This window comes from Plectropomus leopardus, chromosome 9 (assembly GCF_026936395.1).
Source record: "Plectropomus leopardus strain MGB_pleo_1.0 chromosome 9, ASM2693639v1, whole genome shotgun sequence".
Lineage (NCBI taxonomy): Eukaryota > Metazoa > Chordata > Actinopteri > Perciformes > Serranidae > Plectropomus > Plectropomus leopardus.
The window spans coordinates 13,295,018-13,318,947 of NC_142184.1; the positions used below are offsets into that span (position 1 = coordinate 13,295,018).

The window sequence follows — 23,930 nt, forward strand, 5'->3', positions numbered from 1 at the left end:
GCTTGTGATCAAATATTTATTGGTGAAAAAAAAAGTAAAATTCTGCTTATAATAGAGCCACAGAGTGTATACACAATGCATGCCCCCTCTCCTAGCTGTGCTTCAAATTATCCATGATCTCAGCACTGAGAGTCTTGGACAATGATCTTCTAATGTTTAGACTTCTGCCAAGAGCAATATTTTATCCATTTATTCACCTATTCATTGCAGGCTGAGACAGAGCTGAAAGCCCCCAAAGGGACCACTCTGTTTTATAGAGAAAATGCGCTGTCGTGCTATTATCAACTCCCTCTGACCCTACCCCACCTCGCTCATTTCTGACATAAATCAAAACACACTCTGGATAATGAGGGTCTGCTTTGTCACCGAAAAGAGTTGGTGGATTAGCAACAATTACCAGCCTGAGCTCTGGAGGCTCAGCTTGTTTGCAGCTGAGCATCGCTGTCCCTACAGTGGTGCAGGTACAGGACAGCACACACACACACACACACACTGATTCCCATTCATAGCAAACCACTGAGAGAGATTAAAGATGTGAAGACGGCGAATACAAACGTCAGATTCTGCAGCACAAATTGGGTTCTAATTCTGTAATAATGAGTTTGCATGAGTCTTTTTTAAGTCTGTCTGCATGTGCACACACATTAGTATGGAAATCAATCAATAAACTGAGTATTGCACACAAACTGTACAAATGCATTTGTGCATGTGCAAGAGAGTGCACATGGCACTACGACCACAAGGTGCAGAATGTGTATATAAGAGCTGCAGTGCAGCAGCATGAGCTCATCACTCTTCTCTTCTCCCCCCTCCTCCCTCACTGCCCCCCCATCCTACCCCTCCTCGCGCTCGCCATTACATAAGTTAATGCAGCACACACCCTCATTATTCTCCGGGCAGGCGCTGTGAAGAGATGCAAAGGAATATGTCATCAAAAGTAGAGTAACATTGAAAAAAAAGCCACAGAAAGAGACAGTGCCTGTTTTTCCCCCTGAGCTTTCAGCCATCACAAAGAGTAGAGCGAAGCAGAGCAACACATATTTCAGCCATGCTTTAATCATACTTATAACATGTACAAGACTGTGAGACTTTACAGAAACATGGCAATTATTACGAACATATGCATCTTTATTTGTACCATATGCATTTTCCTCATCAGACACCTCAGTAAACACCCTGAACATGAAAAGCGCTTTCTCTAGAGGGTGGCATTCTTCAGCATTAGAGTAAACAAACTGGCTTCCTCAGATGATTAGCATTTCAAAAGCTGTACAGCTTAACATGAGCGGTGTAGATACTGCAGCACAGGCAATGTTCCCAAATATACTCTCCCATAATGTTGCAACCCTGCAGCAATAGGAGGTGAAGAGACAGTGAGACTATTCTCAAGCCTTTCCCTTATGGCCACAACACATTAGCGAATTTATTACTGTTATGATCACATGTCCTTCCAGCAAACAAGGAAGCCAGGCTATAACATAAACGTATTGTTCTTAAAAGGTAACAGTAACATAAAGAATAGATCTTCCCACACAATGCTGAGGTCCCTCTGGGAGAGACACAAGTGTAAATTATTCAGTGGTGTGGACACCAACTGCAACCTAGCCATAGATCAGAAAAAAAAGCCTGTGCATATAAAGTGCTTTAGTTGTCATGTGAACCTCAGATACTGTAAACCAAAGCACAAAAACACAGCAAGCTCTTTTTCTGGTTATGGCCACTGATACAAAAAAAACATCCATAATGATGCACCCCACTGTGGAAGCCAGCCCATGGCAATCGCCTGGGGACACAGATAGTTGCAGTGTAAACTTATTTTCCACTGGATACACATTTAAACAAGCATAAAAATCTACAAACAGGTGAGGATAAATATGCTGAATCAACTTTGCACACCAACATTTGGGCTTGGCACCAGCCTGTGTGACTGTGGTCTACCTCTGCAAATGAACACTATAATTTCAAAAGGAACATTACTATGAATCTAATCTTTTCAGCGCCAAACTGCAAAGCAGGAAACCCAGTCCACTTTTTCTGAACTACAACTTGAGATCTCCATCATCCTGACATCTCTGACCAGAATACAGCTTCCATCCTAGACACGTCTAAGCTTTTCCACCCGGGAGAGTATTTTTTCACTCACCACAGTGGAACTGCAAGCTCGCTTTGGCAGGTTGCAATTTTTCCATTACAAGCAGTTCCTCTCAACCCCCCCCTCAAAAAAAGACTTCACTTGTCATAAAGCCAGCGTACCAAAGCAGGGGACCAACAAAAGGATCCGTTCCTGCTCTCTGACACTACAGGTCCACTTCAGGCCAACACCGATTCTGTGCTAATGTTCCAGTTGAGCCATTACCTATTATGAAGCGGTGGAGTTCTGTCAGGAGGTGTTTAACATCCCAGTTCACTCAGATGAGACTCCACAGTGCTTCCTCTGTCCCATGGATGTCCACTGTGGGACAAGGAGGCACGAGTGAAAAGCTCCAGATCTGCACACATTAAATAAGTAATGCTTTCGGCGTACTCTCTGACACACAACCAGAGTCATATCAGATGTACCCTGGCGTCTACTGTGTCACTGCTACTGGATACCTGTCTCAGGCACGAATCGCCTCATTACTTTAATCTTTCAGACATTTATGGGTTAGCATAAAATGCACTCTGGATGTTTATCTCTGTTGGATCAAAAATATTGTTTTTTTTCATTTTGTTTTCTTTCCCCAATGTGCCATCCAGGAATGTGGGCAGGGAGGGGGATATAAAGAGAACAGGAAGGAGAAGTTCATTTTGAGTTGTTAATCCTACTAACAAAAAGTAGCCATTCAGAGCCCAAAACCTGCCCAACTGTCATAAAAGTATCCAAATTTAAAAATTTAATTTAGGAAAGGGTGTTTTAGGTCTTTTTAGGTCAGCCTTGTGTTTTATCACTATAAGGTACACCCAAAACCATAGTTACAACAAAGAGCAATTTACAATAGAAGTCATAAAACAAAATTAAAGTCTTTCAGATAATGATGCCTTAAACCTTCAAGGTTTTCAATGGACAGATTTAAACCTTTTCTGTCTTTCATCACAGAGCTATGACCTATTATTGGAATTAAAAAAAAAAAAAAGTTTCAACTTTGTCGCCATAAACTCAGATGACATTTGGTTATGGACAATTTCAAGTTGTCTACAGGTGTCAGACTCTTGAATTTAATGCTTTTTTAAGACATTGTTTAGCCATATTTAAGACAGATGTTTGGACAATCATTTTTTTTCTTATTCAAGATTACAAGATTAATACTCGAGGAAAAAGACCTGAAAAAATGCAAAAACAAATAAAAAAACATAACACAATTTTATATATGTAATTAAGAGAATTATAAATTCATATTTTCTTTTGTACATTTTTTGTATTTTTTTTTTTTTTTTTTTTGCAGTTTGCAGGCTCTTCTTGCCAAGCTGCTCATTGTAAATATTTTTTTCTTGTGTTTTTGAAAGAAATAAACCAATTTTCTCAGGTTACAGAGGTTTCAATGCTCATGGAAAGCATGTTGATGCAGCACAAGGAAACTAATGTTGATCCACGTCCCAATGGGTTAAAAATAACACTGTTTAATTACTTTTATGGCCTAATATTTATCAAATTAATTTGAAGAAATTTTAAAAGCTCTTGGAGACTTCATCTCCAAAACAAATGGATCTGGTGATATGAACCAGTAAAAACACTACATAAAGCACTTTCATGTAAAAAAATAATAATAAAAAGTGTTGTTTTAACACTGTCCTCTTAAAGGAACTAATAACAATGGTAGCCAAGATGCGTATGGTCCTGTCTAGAGCCAGTGTTTGGTTTGTTCATTCTGGGCTACTAAATAAACATGGCGGTGCTACATGGTGATCTCATACAGGGGCCCAGATTTAAACATACACTAAATATATATACAGTAAAGAAAACATACATATAATATTATATTCCATTTCTGCAAGTATTGTCCTCTAAATCCCACAGACTGGGTCTTTAAATATCTATTTTGGTGTTGGCCTCATACATGTTTCTAATGTTATATATATTGCATGTTTGGATGGATGACTGAGAACCTCCCTGCATTGTATATTTGCTTTACCCAACAGAAAGGAGACATAAAAATCGGATCCAAGAAAAACAAGCAGTTACTACAATAAAACAGCAGTTTATGGTTTAAGGAAAAAATAGGAGACAGATTATATGACAGGCCTGTATGTTTAGAGAGGTCAATATTGTTTGAGTTAGAGAAGTACTGGAAAACAGATGGGTACTTCTGAGTTTCTCTGCAGGCTCCATGATTAAAATCACAGGTTGAATGTAGGAGAAATGTACAATGAAAGATATAAAAGTGGTTAATCAATCGCATAATCCCATCACTGTGGACTCTGAATAATAAAAGGAGGAAATCTCTTCTATGTAATACAGAATAAAAGTAATCTTTGTTCTGGTTTCTGTGTTCACTCAGAGAGAGAGATTTGAATCCTGCATATCAGAGGACATTTCTGCTTCTATGCTAAGACAAAGTCAAGTGAAAATAAAGCTTAAAGGAGATGAAAAAGAATGGCCAGATTATTCTTAAGTCTTCATTATCGCAGACACGTCCTTGATAAAGTAGACTTCCCTGAAAGACCTTGGAAATGTCTTTCCTGTTAACTGCCTCTTTCCGCTGTGTGCCAGTGATAATATATTTCCGTGGTTCTGGAAAGGAAACCATAGAGCTTGAGCATATAGACAGGAATGTTATTTGATCAGTGGAACGTCAGAAATATCTGCACAGACTGCTGCGGTCAGTCTAAAAGACAACCACCACTTATACTGCAGGCCACTGCAATCCACGCTGGTCCGTGCCAGATGGTCTCCTACCTTATAGTTCGGCTGGTTATGCAGTACTTCCACATCGCATTCCACATGGCAGTGACATCACCGGAGGCATCAGACATGCCCGAAAAAAGTGCGCATGGCACTGAAGGGAAGTTAAAAAAAAAAAAGTTTCAAAAACACAAAACTGCAGCAACTCCCCTTAAAAGAGCCACCAAAAGTACAGTCTGTACTCACTCCCTACTCGACCACAAATTACACCCCACATCCTTCACTTTCCATAGAAAAACCCACAAAGAAATTCATTCTTTCGCTGCTAAAGTTACTCTGTCTGTGCCTTTTTCAAAGTTCTCCCTGCCCCGGTTTATGCTGGGCTCAGAGTTGCTGCTCTAGCAAGCTGCCTGATGACCAAGTAAGGTAAAGGCCTCGTACGTATAGCAGAAGAAAATCATCCCTCTTCTTAACAAAAGCTCTCCACCCACAACGAACCACACACCAGTCCTCTTTCTGCTCTCTGCAGACAGCCCTTCCTTTTTGTTCCTTTTTGTGTCGTCCAATCTTTCTCTCATCTGCTGCTCCCCAATGGTGATGGGCAGGGCCTGAGTTGTGTGTTTGATGTGCGCTTGTGTTTATGTGGAAGTGAGAGAGAGAGAGAGATAGATGGCGAGATAGAAAGAGCATGAGCGAGCATGAGCGAGCTTTCGGTCCCTGCGTGTATGGTAATACTTGGGCACATGTCCAACAATTACACTGCTCTCAATGGGAAGGCCACGCAGGAGGGAGGGTGAACCCCAGTTCAGCAGCTGGGAGAGGCTGTTTTGAGTTACTACACTGACCTTGCTTCAACAACACATGGTCTCAGTCCTAGGATGCAATCTGAATATGTTTCACTGGAGCCAGAGAAATGTAATGAGTTACGCCCAATGACCAGGATATTCCAGTAACTCTGCGGGATTAGACACATTATGAGTTGTTCACAGTGTGTGGAACAAAAACCTTCCTAAATCATTCCAAAGAGTCACAGACTGAGGGCAGCCATTAGCAGCGGTTAGTAAAGGTTTTGTAAATGATCATTAACTGAGTAGACTACACTTTCTGAAGTTTGATTTGAAACTCGAACCCGTTCTCAGGATGTCAAACATGGTAGCCTGGTCAGTGGCTTTTGGCTTCTGATGCAGATGCACAAGGCACATTAACACATGGATGTGCACCACTCAATCCCCCTATCATAAACACTGAACCTTTAAGTTATACCAAACATAGTTAACCAAATCAAAACCAAACCCTGCTGCCTAACTCCAAAGTAGTTTTGGTGACAAAATCTGCCTTTTCTACAAAATAGACTATAGCGTGTAACGAGTGGAAGCTGATGCTGGAGGTGTGATACCTACAGTCTGAAGCGTAGAGCCACTGATTAAGCTGCCATGTTTGAAGGGTTAGGAGTGAGAACATGTTTCACTGCTGCACACAACAGCACAAAATCAAAAATCTGACTAAAAAGATGACGATAATACCACAGGCATTCGGCACTGAGGTAGCACCAACAGCTGGGGGGGTTCCCTGAAGCCTACGTTCAAAGAAGAGTTGCCAGCTAAATCGGTGATGCATTATTAATGAATCACGGACATACTGTATCCTCACCTTCAGAATACTAATGCTTATGACAAACTGTGTGTTTATATGTATATGTGTGAACACATTAGCATATAGAGATGTGACAGCAGGCATGTGCTGCCGAATTTCACAGGTACTGGATCAGTGGCTTCACACACCGCAGCTGGCTTCTGATTCAGACATCAAACATCTTCACGACGGGACGTGCATGAAGGGAATCTCTACAAATATACCCAGTTATCCTATTGCTGTAGCTGGAGCAAAATAGACCCACATATTGTAGCTTTTGTCTGTACAACTGCAAAACCAGGGATCTAAATTATGTAGAAAAAGAATGAGGTAACAATTCTGAGGAAACTACAGTCTTTTGAAGCTGAAATTGCAGCTTCAAATACACATGTGAGATTACAGAGCATCTAGAATGAGCTGAAAGTGAAGACCACCCAAACATTTAAGCATCTTTGTCATCGAGGGAAATTCATTCATGCCTGTCTTTTTTTTTTTTTTTTTACATCTTCTACAGATAGTGGTTGTTTTTGCAAAACGCTTCAATGTGCATCTCAGTTTGAGGAGGTGGAGTGAATGCATGGAGTGTTGAGCTTCAGATATCTGTGTCGTGATAGGCAGTAAAGCACAGGGGAGATTTTTTTTAATGGTGTCAACACGACAGCAGGGGGATGGGGGTGAGTAATTTACACAGAGTGTTAGAGAGGAGAGAGCACCTTTTTTACATACCTGCGAAAAACATACGCCAGTGGTAAAACCTCGATTACATTCAAAGAAAAAGACAACGTGATGCTGAAGCTGTTGTGCATCTTGCAGCCTCTGATTCACTGCTGATTTACAGTCTGAAGTGTCACCATTAAATCAAATTTGACGACATGATTGGCAGTTGTAGTGAGAGAAGAGTATACACGTTATATATTCATAAAAAAACGATTTCTTTGCCAACCTTGATGTGAGCTGCAAAGCTCGAGTCAGTAATCAGGTGCGGGTAATGCAGTAGGTGAAAGGTGACAGAGGAGAGGTCCCAGTGGGACACAGAGAGGAATGAATTCAGCTCATTTTGAGCTTTTCAGCAGTGCAAACATTTTCGGAGATCTGACACAAGTAAGATCATTCTACATGCCAAGTTACTTAACCAAGCGCTTCTATAAAGTAACAGACGTAACCTGGTTCTCTGATGAAATCGATAATGGCTCATCCAGCTCGCACACTCCTGAGTAATGTCTCTCTCAGTCAGCCAGTATGTCAGCGTGCAGAGCGGAGCACCACAACAGTTTCTCTATCCATCAGCCATGCATTCATGAGTCTGTTTAAAACCATTTTACTTTGCTGAACACTGGGAGAGCTACAAAACAGGCAGAAACATCAACACGCTGGCAGCTCTGGGATTATTACCAGTTGTCCAAAACATGTAGAAGTACAAGAAATGATCTGAGCCGAACATGACCGCAGCCATTTTAAAACATACCTCTTATAAAAGTTGTTGTGTGGGTGCAAACACAGCACATGCCAGTAATCCAGGCAAAACGCCTTAAACTTCCACATCCTCAGCTCAGTCAATCAACAGGGCAGAATAGCAGTGGGATCCAGCAAAAAGCAACATGGCACCATAAGTGCAGGACACTGCTTGTTTCTTCAGCCGGTGAATCCCTGGCATCGGTCAGATCTGTCCTCTTCTGGAGCTACAGCCTCCCTGCTGCCACTGGACGACAGCCTGAGTGGTTTTAACCCGCCCAGAACAACCACATCACTCCTGGACCTGTCTCAGTCATCACAGACCAGGAAGCCTTTCAGGAACCCTCTACAGGACTGATTTGGACCCAGTATTAGTGCTCAGGATCCACCTCCTTAAATAAGCTCTATTTTGGCTGCTTCGTCTCTATTATAGCTCCAATCCAGGTCAGTAAGCGTGTCCTCTGTGCCAGTCCCTAAACACAGTGCGTCAGCCCAGGATCCTCTGAGACATCATGGCTACAACCGAAGCTCTGCGCTACTCCAGCAGGCAAAGGTACTGGAATGTGTGGGAGCGCAGACATGAGGAATCCTCCAAAAATCGCTCATCCCTGTTTGAACAGGCACAGACTCAACAGGGATCACCAATGGCCTCCTTCTCTGGCTCCTCCTCTGCTGCAACAACAAACTTTCTAATGAGGCTTTTCTCTCACTCTGGCTCTTCCTTCAGCTTAACGCCATTCTTCTCCTCCTTTTCTCCTTCCTCCACAACAACCCTGAACCTCCTATCTGTGTCCCCTTCTCCTGATCCTCTGCCTCTTGCTCTCCCTGCCTCCCTCTCCCTCTTACAGCTGCTGCCATCCACACAGGACCTCCCAGAAATGTGCCGATTCTGGTTGCTGGGCAACACTACCGTACTACTGAAGCTTCAAATGGAAGCCTAGCAGAGTGGCCCGCAATTGGTCGGCTTTGCAGTGGGGAGGGGCTGCTGCAATGTTGTATGACCACATGAGTTTATACACAAGCTTTGTTCAAATAAACATGAGCCTCAAGTGCTCTCATGTTTTGTCAGTGTCTAGGAAAATGAAGGAACTTATCAAGGTCACAGAGGCATTACAGAAAGCACAATTGCACATGGACTGCTTGAGCAAATGCTCACTTATGGTCAATAGAGTGATTCATGAATGGAGTTAAACTGTAAGATGTGAACAGTGTGGAGGTGTGCTGAAAGAATGTGGTGAAATCTGTGTAAAAGTGTATGCTAAACCTGGGTCAAAGAGTGTTTTCATTAGATGCAGGTCCAAATGTGCTGCAGTGCTTCAGTAAAGCTATAAGTCCATTCAGACACATACAACGTTGCTCTCTTTTCTCGCTAAAGGGGGTTTTACACTTGAACACAAGCACACTGCTGTTCTTTCTCTGCCTGAGAGTGCAGTGCCACGCTGCAGTGCCACCCAGTCCCAGCAGTCATGGGAAAGGGGTGTGGAAGGGCCTCTCATCAATATTCAGTCACTGTCAGAGTCCAGACACACAAATACTGAAAAATACTGCATATTTACACACACAAGCAGAGGCGCGATGCACAAACAAATAAACAAACATGCATTAACGCGTGTGCATATTTGCAAGCTAACACACTAATTGGGATATTAAGATCTGTTTCGTTTGACAAGTGATCTCCGCATGACTCCTTTCACACACCTCCTGGCACAATATGGGCTTCCTCTGTTTTCCCGAGCCAGTCGCCATATAGAAGCAGCACAAAGGCTATACTGAGAGGCTGTGTGAGCAGAAGGGACACTAAGGAATTCATTAATCTACACTCATCAGCCTTTTGTCACAATTCAGGCTTCCCGTTTTACACACATTTCACAGAAAATGACCACACTGACAGTTTTCTTCTATCAGTGCTCTTCATCTCCATCGTCATTGATGGAAAAATAGCTCTCAGACAGTTAACATTTCACATTCTCCCAACATAACAATTGTGATTATCTTCCCTGTTTAAACGTCTGCACTTTTTCAGAGGTTACACAAGTAAAGACGCATTTAGAACAGATTAGCAGATAATATTTAGTGATAGAGGCTAATGCTGCAGATAAAATTCCACTAAATGCAATAAAGGCCACAGTTAAAAGGTAAGTGACTGCACTCAAAACTATTTTCCTCACTATTTCCGAAAGCTCATTATGTCTGTTGTTCATCGTGATGATTTACTCATGTGGTTCATGCCAGATGGAGAACCCTTTTAGTTCCCCTTTTCTAATTCATGTCTGGTTGCCTTCAGTGGTGAGTGTGGGTTTGAAACCCCACTGTTTCAGTGAGCAGAACATACTGGAGTCTGTCAAAGGCAAAGAAGAGCAATTATTGCAGCACTAACTGGCACAAAACACAGGTGGCTCCCATTCAAGCACATGTGATGGGCTATTATTTGTTTTTCTGTGTAAACAAGCATAACGGGACATGATTTCATAAGTAGATGAAGAAAACGCTCAAATGGCATGCACTGGCATGTCCATAAATGTGGTGAACTGGGATGTGTGTCTTTTAAAGGGCAGTGTAAAATGAATTCTTTCCACGTATCACAATGCTCGCCTCCACCTACACAAAAGTTTTGCTAGCTGTGAGATAGCATCTGCAGGCCGTCAGCATTTTTCAGTGTTGACAGGGGCGCGGCGTATCAAGTAACTCATTATTCAAAGGATTTTTTTCACCTCTTCAAAACAACTGAAAATTTGGGAGAATTCAAACTTGGGACCTTACAGCTACGTGATCGTTTTCACCTTTGTGATGTCAGTTTAGGCCTTGAAAACCAATGTCAGTACATTTCTACAGAGGTCAGAGTCAAGGTCAATCATGAAACAGGTCACATAAAGTAACCAAAAGCACGTTTGTGAGTTAATATGCTGAGGATGTGAAAATATGACAGTTTTTTTCTCCCTTCCTGACTAAAATCCCCATTGCACTGCAGTTGGATCAATATGAATGTCCACTGCCTCAGAGATCAAAAGGCCATAAAAGAGACAATCATATCTGCTCCGTTATCAATCTGAATAAATGACTTCATGTGACAAGCTTTTATTGTCTCCACGTTGCTGCTGGTGCATTATATTGTACACTGATGCGGGCTGATATCGAGTATTACAGAGCAGGGAGTGCGCTTCTCCCTGCGACTGACCCAGTCAATCACTGATAAGCTGCAGCTAATGATTTCACCATGACCTGCTCTGAGCGGGAGCTGCGCAGTCAATAAGCACTTCAAAGGAAAAAGGCCTGCTGCGGAAAATCCTCTGGTCAACAGTATGTGAAAACGGGAACAGCAGGGAGCTGAATGAGAAATAATGTATAGATGAGAACCTGGACAAAGGATGTAAAAGATTACATAAAGATCCAAACAGAGGACAGCTATGAGTAAAATGAAACTGTTTTCATGGTGGCTGTCCTGCACACAGAGAATCTGACTGCACACAAGCCTTAACCCTAACTCTGGCCATTTGTCTGCATTGTAAGGACTTCCTGCAAACTGATCCATTCAAACAGGACACAAAGAAGACAGATGGAGGCAGGATAAGATATTTTAACCATCATAGATTACAAAATAAGATCTGGCAAAGTTGTACTGGAAATCTATTATAAAGAGATCATTATAACTATGAATTAAAGTGCACAGGAGAACAGGAGCTCCTAAAAATGTCGGGTGTGAAGGACAGCCTGTCTGCCAGGATGTGTTAGAAAAGTTCACCCCCTGGTGGCAGATTGGAGTAGTTTCCATGCTTTCAATGAGCTGATGTGATCGGGGGAACGAGGAGTCTGACAGGCATGCTGATTCACTCAGAGAGCACATCAACACAAAACATCATAGAAATTCATTTATTTCTTATTCATACCGCGCTGGAGAAGCATTCAATAAACCTCAGATCAGGAGGAATCACATCTCGACACACAAATATTTTTACACCATTAAACACAGTTCATGTCAGCTGCATGGCGAATGCAGTTTAATACTGAACATGAGGATGAAATGTCACACAGTTGTGCTTCCTTTTCTGTTTGGGATAAAGACACATTTGCTGCAGTCAGCGGGGAGATACCATTACAGGCAAAGAGGGAGGCACAAGAAGCATCTGACTTGCATGTTAGTTTACACTACAGGGCAGATAACATAATTTAATGTTATGCTTCGGGGGTGCTCCGGGGAGAAAAATCTTACATGAAAGTTGCAGTGCAGTTTGCATGAGCACAAGTGCTTGCGTCCCACAGATTGTACAGTACAGCTGTTTAGCCGCCAGCCAGAAAGCAGCCACACAGAAGATAGATAGAAGAGGTGAAAAAAGGAAGAAGAGAAAAGAAGGAGGGTGTGGAGACAAAAGCAGCATGAAGGAGAGAAAGACACATGGAGGAGGGGAGAGATCCATAATAACTGCAATCCTCCAGCTTTGGCTTTGTATTAAAGCAGAAAGAAGAGGCAGACGGCTCGAAAAACAGAACAAAAAAAGGGAGAAAATCCTCTGTGGCTGCTTGGAGGTGGATCCCACTGTCTTCAGCTTCTGCCAGCTCGCTTCAAGGCCTTTCATAACCCGAGGCAGGTAACAGAACTGATGAGGAGCGCTGTCTACCTTGTCAGAGAGGGTACACTTAGACCCAGGACCACCAGCTCAGCGCACATGTCCGAACTCAGAAGGATGCATTTGTCAAACCCCTCAACCACAACTACTAAAGTGAAGAGATGGTTGTGACACCTTTAATAGTCCTATAAATGCTATGGTTTGTTGAATGATGTGCACAGTGTTATAACTGAGCCAATGTTAACACATGACTATGACTCACTGTTTAAAATCCCTGATAGGATTATTCTGGATAGCATTAAGTAAGAAAATACAGCACGCATGGAAAAATCAGAGTCATGAAATCGAAAAAAACACATATAGAAATAATACAAGCGTGAGTCAGCTGGTAAGCACTCTGTGAAAAGAGCTTTAAGCCATTTTCCAATTATGAAACAGTAAACAGAAAACCATGGAAATAAGAATCAATGTGCGAGAAAACATGCTCAGTGATATCTTGGTATGGTTGTTATTACGCAACATTGTTGCTGATAAACATATCCTCATATCTATTCTGATTTTTGCCAGAGGAACAAAATGTTCTGGAGATGCATCCTTTTTTCTGATGCACCCAACTCTCCTCTGTGCTGTCGCTTCTGACGGTGCTATTGGCAAAGGCAGGAGCTTATTATGGGCTGCTTCAAACCACGGATGCATCAGACACTACTGTAGCTACTCCCCTGAGGAAACTTTAACTCGCTGAGATGTGCCCCTGAGAGCCCAGCAGCTCCTGTTGGTTTGATAATCCTTACACATGGCTGACACAGCTCCAGCTGTAAAGTCAGCCACTGAAAACTCAGCGCCAGCCTACAGATGTCCAGCTGCTGAGGTTTTTAGTGTGCAAATGACAGCCTTTGAGCTGACCGAGCTCGGCCGGAGCCAAGTTTGTGCTATTTTGGCAAAAGCCAAAATGCAACTGTAGCATCAGTGGGAAAAATGGTACAGTGGGCTGCTTGACTTGGCAGACTGATGTAGTGTTGGAGCTCTCTTTAGCTCAAAACACCTCACTGAGATGATTTTTGACCCTTCTATAATCCATTCTCATCTATTGATGATCCATTATTCTCTACTATGTCAGACTATATTCTCTTATATTCTAGCTTGCTCTGGCAGAGGATTATTAATGGAGCAGGAGAAGAAATCTTGCACTGCTATCAGTCAAATAATTTAGAAGAGATCAAACAGAGGATCAATAAATAAGCTATACAGCTCTTGGTTTAATGCCTGAAGTGATAGTAATGACTGTGCTCTAACAGCTATAATCATGTTCTACAGAATGACTGTCGTCATTTATGGCAGCGGACAGTCACTGTAGCTATCGGACAAGTGGAAAATCAAAGGGTTATTATGCAGACAGGCCTGCACATACATACAGCATGTATTCCTGCTTTTACTAGTGACTCACTTCCAGCTCTGAAACATTATGCCCCCATCCACTGATGCTACATGAACTGACAGCATGCTCTGTGCCAGCCCATGTGCTGGCAATGTGATGCATTGTATTGCAGATGTTGTCTCATGCAATAGCGGCATGCATCCTACAGTTACTGTCTCCAGTTGAGGCATATTCAGAGCTCTGCTGGCAGCTGTCTTTGTGCGCTCTCTAAGTCTGCAGACCCAGCACACAGTCCTGTCAAAGGCTCGGGCTCACAGTGAAGGAATGTGCTGTCAGTGCCTTACAGCTCTGGTGACGCACTCTCTTTTTCATCAGCGCTGGCGTCACTTGAACAGGGGCATCGCATTAAGGATCTCTCAGCCAATAATGGGAAATAGGCAATCCTGCTGTAACGGCTTTACAGCATGAAAGCCCTCTGAGAATGCATGACATTATCTCAATGAAGGGTAAAGCCCATTGATGTTTATTGGCCACCTTGTCCGTGCAGTGGTGTATATTCAGTTTGCTGAGTACAGGGAAGTGACTATGAATCTCACAAAATAATCCATGCACAAAGATCAAACATCCTGGATGGCAATGTCACGGACAATAGGATTACTAAGCATTTGGTTTTGGAAAAGAGACGTGAACATCTCAGCTCTAATGCATATCTCTTATGATCTGGAATTACACATATTAGCATATTATTAGAAAGGTGATTATTCCTTTTTTTGTGCACATGAAACTGGGCAGCAACACTGGCGCAGAGTATCCATGTCACGACCCCTTTAACCAAGCCATCAGTTTGATTATATGTACTTTTTCACAACATGTGCAGTGTGAACACACAGCATCTCTTCCTACTGAGTGATCCAGCTATGTATTCTGCACGAATTAACTAAATGAAAACCAATAGCTTGTTTTCATGTATGTAACCATTTTTCATTTAATTTACTTTATTTTCCCCCAATTTCATCAATTGAAACAGCTGTAGAACACAAATCATAGGCATTTGTGCAGAACTGGTAGTTTCCAGTTGCCTGCCCTCCATCTGGAGAGCGCACCATTGTGTGACGTCATAGGAAAAGAACCGACTACCTGAAGCCTTGCGTCAGATGGATTAACACATGACAGCACATTAATACCTGCTTTGATTACTTATGAAAAATGCCTCAGTTGATCTTTCTTCAGCTTGCTTTGCACACAGAGCAGGCATTTTGTTCCACTGTGCTTAACTGAACAAACTACATTTCACACATCTTGTCATATTCTACCCAAGGCAACCTCTGAATCCCTTCAGGCCAGAGTAGTGAAGTGTAGTATCGTTAAAGGCCAAGAGAGCCTTCATCCAACTGCAGGTTATCCCCCTCTCAGCCTTCCAGCGTTGTAGGCACAGCATTAGCATTCCAGAGGGACTGAGGCCTGCCAGCGATGATGAAATGACATTTACAACAGAACAGACTCATCCCGCTCCAGCTCCTCATTAAAGGAGTATCGGCCAGGCGCTGTGAGCCTCAGTCTGACAGACAGTCAAACCAACACATTAGTGTCAATCTGCAGCACATGTCCTCTGTCCCCTCACAACAACAACAACAATGAATGTTTCACAAAGTCATTGATTTGCTACCATCTTTAACCTCCTGAGCTCTGCCTCTCGGCCCGGTCATGTGACTCTCTGTGGTTAAAGCTGTCTTTGGACTTCCGCTAGAAGGAAATAGGGAGGAAAGAAATCAGCCTCTCGCTTAGAACCACAGACAGATCAAGATGCTCAATTGCCTGTTATGCAACACCAAAAGCAGAAAGAAGCATGTAATAAAATTAGAATTACTGATACACTAAAGGAACTTGAGGATCTGAGGAATGTATTCATGTGTTCATGTGCGCTGTGGAAACAAGAAAGAGATTTAAGGCAGCAAATGGCAGGGGAAGACTGCCTGTGAAGGACTCATACTCATTAAGGTGACTGATCCCTGTGTATGGTATTAGATCATGACATGACAGGGTAATTCAGCTAGACGTTATGCACCAGCTGGTAAGTACATGTGAGAAAAATTCAAGTGTTCACAGACATGGTTGTAAAGGAATCAGATGATCTAAAGTGATGCATACACTACAAGAGAGGAACTTGAATGTGCCTCTGCAGAGAAACAAGGTAGCAGAACGCTTATTCAGCTAAATACCGAAGGCACTGGGCAGTAGATTGTGTGCAGAAAATTCTTGTGCAGCACCAAACCAAAAATACATACTCTAATATAACTCAAAAAAACCAACACAACCTATTTTTGTTCTCCTCTCATCCTAGCAGATCTGACACATGATGTACTGAAGCAGAGACACAAGCTTTCCACACTGATTCTAGGACTCATCACTATAAAAATAACAGCTTAGACCCATCCGCATCTTACACACACACACTGGTGATGCCACACACACATACACATTGTACCAATCACACAAGAGAACACACTCACACCCACAAATATACGGCAGAAGCTGCAAGAAACTCGTGTGCCCAGCAAGAGCTGTCACAGCATCATCCAGATATGAGTCATTTTTCCACCCGAGGCTCCCTCACATGACTCTGTTGTGATAATGGTGGGCATACACAAAACAATGCTCATCACTGTGTATGAAGCACACATGGTATTAATTCATACTGGTGAATTTTTTTTTGCGTCTCATTCACACACACAAACGTATGTTCCACCTTGCCGCCCCTCCCTTGGGGAGAGACGTTGTTTACTAAGCGCACAGGAAGGGAACATGAGAGGACAGAGCAAGGTCTGGATGCCATAGGTGACTCAGCATCAACACTGGAGAGGTAGACACCGTGTTTTCCTCCACCACCACCCACTCCACTGCTGTCTCCATGAATGGGAACTACACTAGTGCCGCCCATGCAGGCTCGCCTGCCTGTCGTCCTCAGCCGACAGCATTCACACAGAACATGCTACTCACATGTCGTATAGCCGGTAGCCCATGGCGGAGCCCGGTCTGCTCGAGTGGGAGCCGGGGTCTCGCGTTCGCCTGGGGTCCGTGCTGCTCACAACGGCACGCCACACACTTGGTTTGTCCATCCTGTATGCTGGTCAATGGGACTGCGTGACTGAGACGGCGTGCGCACACGGGCTCACTCACATTCACTCTCCCTCTCCCTCCCAGTCACAAACACAGGCTGCCTCAGAGCGGTGTGTGTGATGTAACGAGGAGCGTCCAAGAGGCTGGCGGCTGGTGGGGGGTGGCTGGTTATGGTGATGGTGGAGGAGGAGGAGGAGGAGGAGGAGGAGGAGGGGGGGTGGGGCTGTCGTGAAGCCAAGAAGCTAAAGGAGCTGTCTGTTGAGCACTGATGAGAAACCGCTGTTTTGAAGCATGATGGATGATGGGTAATTCTTTACTGGTATCTGGGGAGGCTGCCACTCCTAAATAATAAACAGGAGAAGCCAACCTGCAGGACTACTGGGAGATTATACTTTCTCTCATAAACACAGAGACGCATCTGCGTACGCCTCTCTCCACCCTCTTATCAGTTCTCAGTAGTACAGTCCTCAGCAAGGCCACACGATTGGCTCCTTGGTCTCCATAGAAACAGGAGGATGTGTCAGAGGTAGGGCTCATTATCATGCCTTCTCTCCCCTCCCTCCCATTTTGTTTTCACTCCCTCTCTCTTCTCCTTCGCTCGCTCTCTTCCTATTTCTCTTCTTCTCACATACTCACCCCTCCTTCCTCTCCATCGTTCGCTCTTCAGAAATCAATGCACTTTTATCTGTAGAGTCTTTCAGAACTGATGAGCCTTTCAGGTCCAGTGAGGAGTGGTGCAAACAGGTAAAGATGCAGCATACTTAATAGTGACTGCAGAAAATAGAAACACTACAGAACTAAGACAGAATTGAAGCAAATTAAAAATTTAGACATAATCAGGATAACAATTCATTTTGTCAAAGAGTTACCAAAGGTATTTCTACAGTTCTGGACTTTGTATTGCCAGAAGTTAGTGAAATCGAAGCTATGTGGCTTGCACAGATATTGCATCATGTAGAAGCGATGCCAAAACCAGAACAGAAGTGTGAAATATTAAGCAGAAGGCTACATCACTGAAGATTCGATCTTAATACAGCGGTAAAAATTGAATTGTCGGCAAAATGAGTCAAAATAAGCACCAACTTTTAATGCAGTACACAAGGTACTGAACACTGTACTACAGTGTGCTCCTACTAGGAAATAGATGGTCCTGGTGTTGACTCTTTCACCAGGTAACAGCATCCATAGCACGACAGATGGAAGGCAGAAGAGTGTCTATGGAGACAAACTCTCATCAGGAGACACACACACACACACACACACACACATGCACACACACGAATGCGCACACACACACACACACACACACACACACACACACACACACACACACACACACACACACACGAATGCGCACACACACACACACACACACACACAGAGTGGGCTAGCAGTCTCCAGGGGAGGATGCGTTTCACCCCGGGCAGACTCAAAGGCAGATATCTCTGTCGATGTATCAAGTGTTAACTCCAAGGTGACTGGTGCTGTCAGACCTTTGTCTTTTCCTTAATGAACTTGTGTAGTGGCTAATTGTATATGTGCGTCATCTCACTGCAATTACACTGGCTTTGTTAGTTCTAATTATCAAGCACAAGTGCGGCTCCCTCAAGCTCTGCCATGCCGCTGTCACTGAGCCATTTGTGTGTGTGCTTGTTTGTGCCGATTGTTTGTGTGTTTGTGTATACCCGTGAGTGCAGAGTGCAAATAATTTTTTTGCCTCCAAAATTGTTCAACTCTTCAAGATTTTTCAACATTTATTGTCTAACCTGCCATTAAATTTACTGTTTGCTCAGGTTCCTCAGTATTAAGGTAAGGACAAACCCTTTTCGAACATTTTTTTGCACATATTCTGAAAAAGACAAAAAAGACAATATTCCACATAGTGGAACAAGTTAACAAAAACACAGTAGGAAGTAGTTGAACATTGCTAAGGAAAACATACATTCCACAAATCCTCCTGTTTACGTGCAGCCGTGCATAAACGATCTAATGCGCCCTCTCATGTTGTTTATCACGACAAAATATGGAAAAGTGGAACTGCTGGATCTGTTTGTGCCAATTTGCTTCTTTGCATCATGATAGGACTTTTTCCACAGTTTTCCACCGCTGGCGGACTTATTCGGCTGTGCCAACATAGCTTTCCTCTTTCAATCCTTCAATCACATTCTGGAGAAGGTCGGCGTTGTAATATTTGCACATATCCAAAAACATGTTGATATCCAAGTCTTTGATAATGTTTAAAAAAAATGTTTCTTCTTCCAACCATAAATGTGGGCTTCTCTAGTGCATCTCTACCCCCAGCCCTGCTAACTGTTGGCCAGGTGGTGTGTGTACAATGCAACCTTGACAACACACCGAGCTGACCGTAAACAGGCACAAGGCTGTGTTGAAAAACTGTTGTTAAAAATCCTAACTGCGATAAATTTTTCAAATGTGCTGTGTACATTACCAAAGAAAGCTCCTAAATTCTGAATAATATTGGCATATTCAACATGTCTTCATCAGAAAATGCTACATACCGTATAAGGCCTAATTTGAAATATTCAAACAGATGCTGTTTGAATATCCCATCACGCATTTGGGGTATTTTCACATTTAAATTGTAGTGGAATGTTAGTGTGCATGTAAACATAGGTCATGATATTCACTTTAAACACAATCTATCACATAACATGGAGATTACCATTTAATCTACTGAGCCTGTTCATGTTCGTTGTCGTCTCCTCTACTTTCTAAGGACAAACTTGAGGTTCTCAGCCCGTTCAGACAAGGCTCTGAGGTTAACACAGTTGACATTTCTGTTCAACAGTCTGAGTTGAAGATTGCAGCCTCTAATTAGCGGCCTTTAGACTTTAAGATCAGTTACCTCCTCACTACTTCTGGGTAGCACTCGTAATGTCACCCATAGAGCACAGAGACAGTTAATCAGCAAGGTGTTCCTGTAAAACTCAGCTCAAGCACAATTCTACCAAAGCTTGACGTGTAATTTAACCTCCAGGTTGACAGCTGACCAATTTGTGTGCTCTGCTGTTCACTCTGTGTGTGTGTGTGTGTGTGTGTGTGTGTGTGTGTGTGTGTGTGTGTGTGTGTGTGTGTGTGTGTGTGCACATGGCAAAAGGTTGTGGAGGTGCTCTTACAGCAAGTGTATATGTGCAAGTCCGCAAGCAGACTGTTGGTAGTCCAGGCACACACACAAACACACACACACACACACAGGAGGAGCAGAGCGCTGAGCGAGATGCTCTTTCAAACTGACAAATAACCTTAAATTCATGGTTTCAGCGATTCACTTTTCAACACAAAATCACAAGCGTAAATGCCTCCACACGCACACACACATCCATGTACAAACACAAGCACAAGCACACACATACAATTACAAGGGCTGAAGTTGATGTTTAAAATGCCATTTTTATTTTCTGGCCCTGCACACGTCAAGAGATGTTGATATGAGGCCTTTAAGATGTACAAATATTGCATACGTTGGCCTTCTTGTGCCAACCTCCCCTCTCTCCTCTGTCACCATATGGCCCCTTTTAATCCAGCTGGCCTGAGTGTGTGATGCGGGCTGTTGGGCTATAGCTGCAGGATTGTGTGCAGGACTGTGTGCAGAAGGCTTTCCAGCCTGGCAGCACACAGAACACACACACACAAAGCTACACGTACACATACATTGTACGCACAAAAAGGCGCATGTGAATGCACGCCATGGAAAGCTTTTAGTGTCACAGGAAGTGCATGTTGTTGATTTCAAACCTAATTGCCTCATGTCTCCTCTTTTGAAGGAGCCAACTGGAGAACCTAAATAGTGAGCTGACATTTGCTAAATGTTGGTCAAGTAAGAATAGACCAAAGTGCTTTACGAAGAGAACAAACGAGAAATGATCCAATAAAAACAGTCATAAATAAGAGATGAGTAGATTAATAAAAGCACGATTCATCGCAGTTAAATAACACAAAAACATTATGGCACAAAAAAACTAAATAAGATACAAGCAAATAAAAAACAGAGCATGGTTATGGTCGGCTTGTCATTATGGTGGTAATAAAGAGGCTAAAAGAAAAGAGACAGGTCTTAAGACAGTTTTAAAGGTACCAATATAGGAGGGAGATCTAATTATTAGTGGCAGATTATTCCACAGTTTAGGGCCAACAACTGAAAACATCTGATCTCTTTTGATCATAAACTGAGTGAGGGGAATGGAGAGCAGTGATTGGTCACCAGATCTGAGGGGTCGGGAGGTAGAAGAGAATGAGCGGTAACCTGATGCCAGTCCACAAATACACTGAATAAAAATCTAAACGCAACACTTTTGGTCTCACTCCAAGTTTTCACAGGTTTAAATTAAAGATCTAAGACCATCTTAAAAAGTCATTCTGGGTTGTGAAACTGGAGGATGCCAACATCACTGTTAGAGGATGAGTGGGCTCTTCTTTTCGGTTTTTAACAGTTGAAGAAAAAAGAAAAGAGCTGGAGATTGACTCATGTTCTTACAGCGGGCCTGAAGCAATTAGTCGACTGACAACAGATTAACAAGCAATGATTGTGATAATAGATTAATCGTTTAAGCATTTTCTCAGCAAAAAGGTTGGTAATTCATTACTTCTAGTTTCTTAATAGTGAATATTGGCCGTTAAGTCTTCTATGAGGGCAAGTTGATGATCTTTAGGTTTTAAATTGTTGGTCTAGCAAAAACTAACATTTAAAGATTGACACCCTTACACTCTGGATAATTTTGATGGGCATTTTATAGACAAGGTAACAGAAAAGTACACAGAATGATGAATTTTTAGATTGATCAATAATGAAACTGGTCATTAGATGCAACACTAGCTTACATTTTGTATTGATTACCTAGTTTAGCTGTAACACACATTTGTCTTTGTAAAATCTAGAGGAGACAACAACAAAAACTTGCTCTGCTGGAATTGAAAATCACAGAATTTCCTGACATCGCCCGTTTCTCGCTGAATTGGCTGTCAGTCTGTGCTGAGTTGCCTTAGCCGATATAAAGACAGATAACAGAGACATACAACTGCTGGAGGTCACAAAACAGCAAGTTCTGTACACTTGAACTTCTCAAAACTGATGCAGCACTTTGTTCCCATCAAAGTGCATACTGTGTTTTTTTTTTTTTTTAACTCTTTTTCGGGTGGCTAGCTTCCTTGGATCTTATAAATCTTTAACAAGACAAACTGTATGTTCATGCTGCGTTTTGTGTGCGTCTGCACAATATGTAGTAACAACAGTAGTGGTGGAACTGTCTGTGCCTAACAGTGGGAAGCATTACATTGTCCCCGGCTGAGCAGCTCTGCAGGGGTCTCGTCTCCTCTCAAGAGACTTCAGCCCACTTCAGACACATCAGAGAGGGAGAGGGAGTGACAGAGAAAGACGAGTGGGAGATAAGTGACAATCAGCAGAGCACTATGAGAAGCACACCACAAGATGGCAGTGCATCCCCTCCTCTGCAGGAACAACCACAGCCTGATAAGATCGATGCCAGGACTGATGTTGGGAAAACATTTCCCTCAGGAGGGATATTGTTAGGCCGCATGTGACAGAGCATGTACAGAAAAGCACGTGTTGTATGCTACATTTAGCAACATCAAGTAAACATACACAGATTCAAATTGTTTTTAAGTAAGAAGAAAGTGACAGAAAAGACATGCCTGAAAAACATTAGAGCCCATGATACCCACTGTTATTCCAGCATGTTTATTTTTTGAGTAACTAAAATACAAACCTGAACTTTTCGTTCCACAAAAACATTTCCCTAACCACCCCAATTAGTGACATCAGCTGGAAAAACTGGCCTCCCCAGAGATAGTGACCCCTACCACCCTGCACTGGAGATAAGAGGTGAGCGGTTCAGTTTCCCTGCTGTTTTTTTTTCCATGTCACACCGCAGCTCAGCCTCTCTGTGGCTCTCTGGCAGAGGGCACAGCACTGTGCAAAGGCTCCTTCTGTCACTGACTTGGCCTCAAGCCTGAGAACATCAGAGGCAGAAGACAGACGAGCTTTTCATAGCAGCCCAAACAAAGAGCTGTCTCTCTGCCTCTAACTGTGAAGTACAGACAGAGCCGTTTCTTGACCCCTCAGGCCGCTGCTGAGGCTCTTCGCTGCCACCGTACGAGTATATGCTTCCCGATAAGCTGTTGTCAGTAATACTGATGTTGAGCTGTGGCAGCACTAGCTCTCCTCATGCAGCGGATATTTCCAGTGATGGAAGAGGTACTATGATCCTTTACTTAATTAAAGACATCAATACTACAACCTAAAAACTCTATTACAAGTAAAAGTTCTGCACAGAGGTATCACCAGCAAAATGTGCTTGAACTTTTATAACACTTCTCTCTGACCACTCCAAGGGCTCTCACACTACTTGTTACATTTATACACTTGTATGAATATATGATGGTGCAAGGCGTTGCCTGCTAATCAGTTTTTATACATTCATATACAATCACATACCGATGGCACAGCCACCGTGAGCAATTTGGGGTTCAGTGTATTGCCCAAGGATAATATGACACGTGGACCGAAGGGATCAACCACCAGCCGATTAGAGGACGACCCAATCTATCTCCTCCGCCACAGCCTCCAATATTTGAGGAGTACGTCATATACCAATTGATTATATCAATTATTCACCCCATGTTATACTGAATTTGTGAAGAAAAGGTTTTTCATGCCTAAGGTGAACAAAGAATCCAAATATTCTTGTAAGAAAATTCTTGTATGAAGTTTTACAAGAAGTCATAGGGGGCCACATTTAACAACAGCGAACTATACCAAAACATCCATTTACAAACTTTCACATAACTTGCAGTATAATCTATCTTTCATTCATCCAGTTGTATGATCACTATTTCCCAAACAGCCAGCCCTTTCCAACGAGGATCTGAACTAAGAGCGAAACTTATCTATGCTCTCTTTAAAGCCAGACTCCATTGATAAAAACAGTAGTTTCAC

The 23,930-nt window shown here is 42.7% G+C and overlaps 1 protein-coding gene across 6 annotated transcripts in view; it reads right to left on the reverse strand.

Moving 5' to 3' along the window:
- iqsec1a (IQ motif and Sec7 domain ArfGEF 1a) overlaps positions 1–23,930 on the reverse strand; it is a 116,835-nt gene that overhangs the window by 47,457 nt on the left and 45,448 nt on the right. The window contains exon 1 of one of the 6 annotated variants that reach the window (XM_088082008.1): positions 16,838–17,091. The exons of 3 other annotated variants lie outside the window; for them this stretch is intronic. In XM_088082008.1, coding sequence (XP_087938134.1) covers positions 16,838–16,956 — 119 coding nt within the window. In that variant the 5' untranslated portion in view covers positions 16,957–17,091. Of the gene's footprint in view, positions 1–4,873; positions 5,355–7,916; positions 8,713–16,837; positions 17,092–23,930 lie in introns of those variants that run through there. 2 more of the 6 variants (XM_042492365.2, XM_042492364.2) reach the window with 2 other exon arrangements.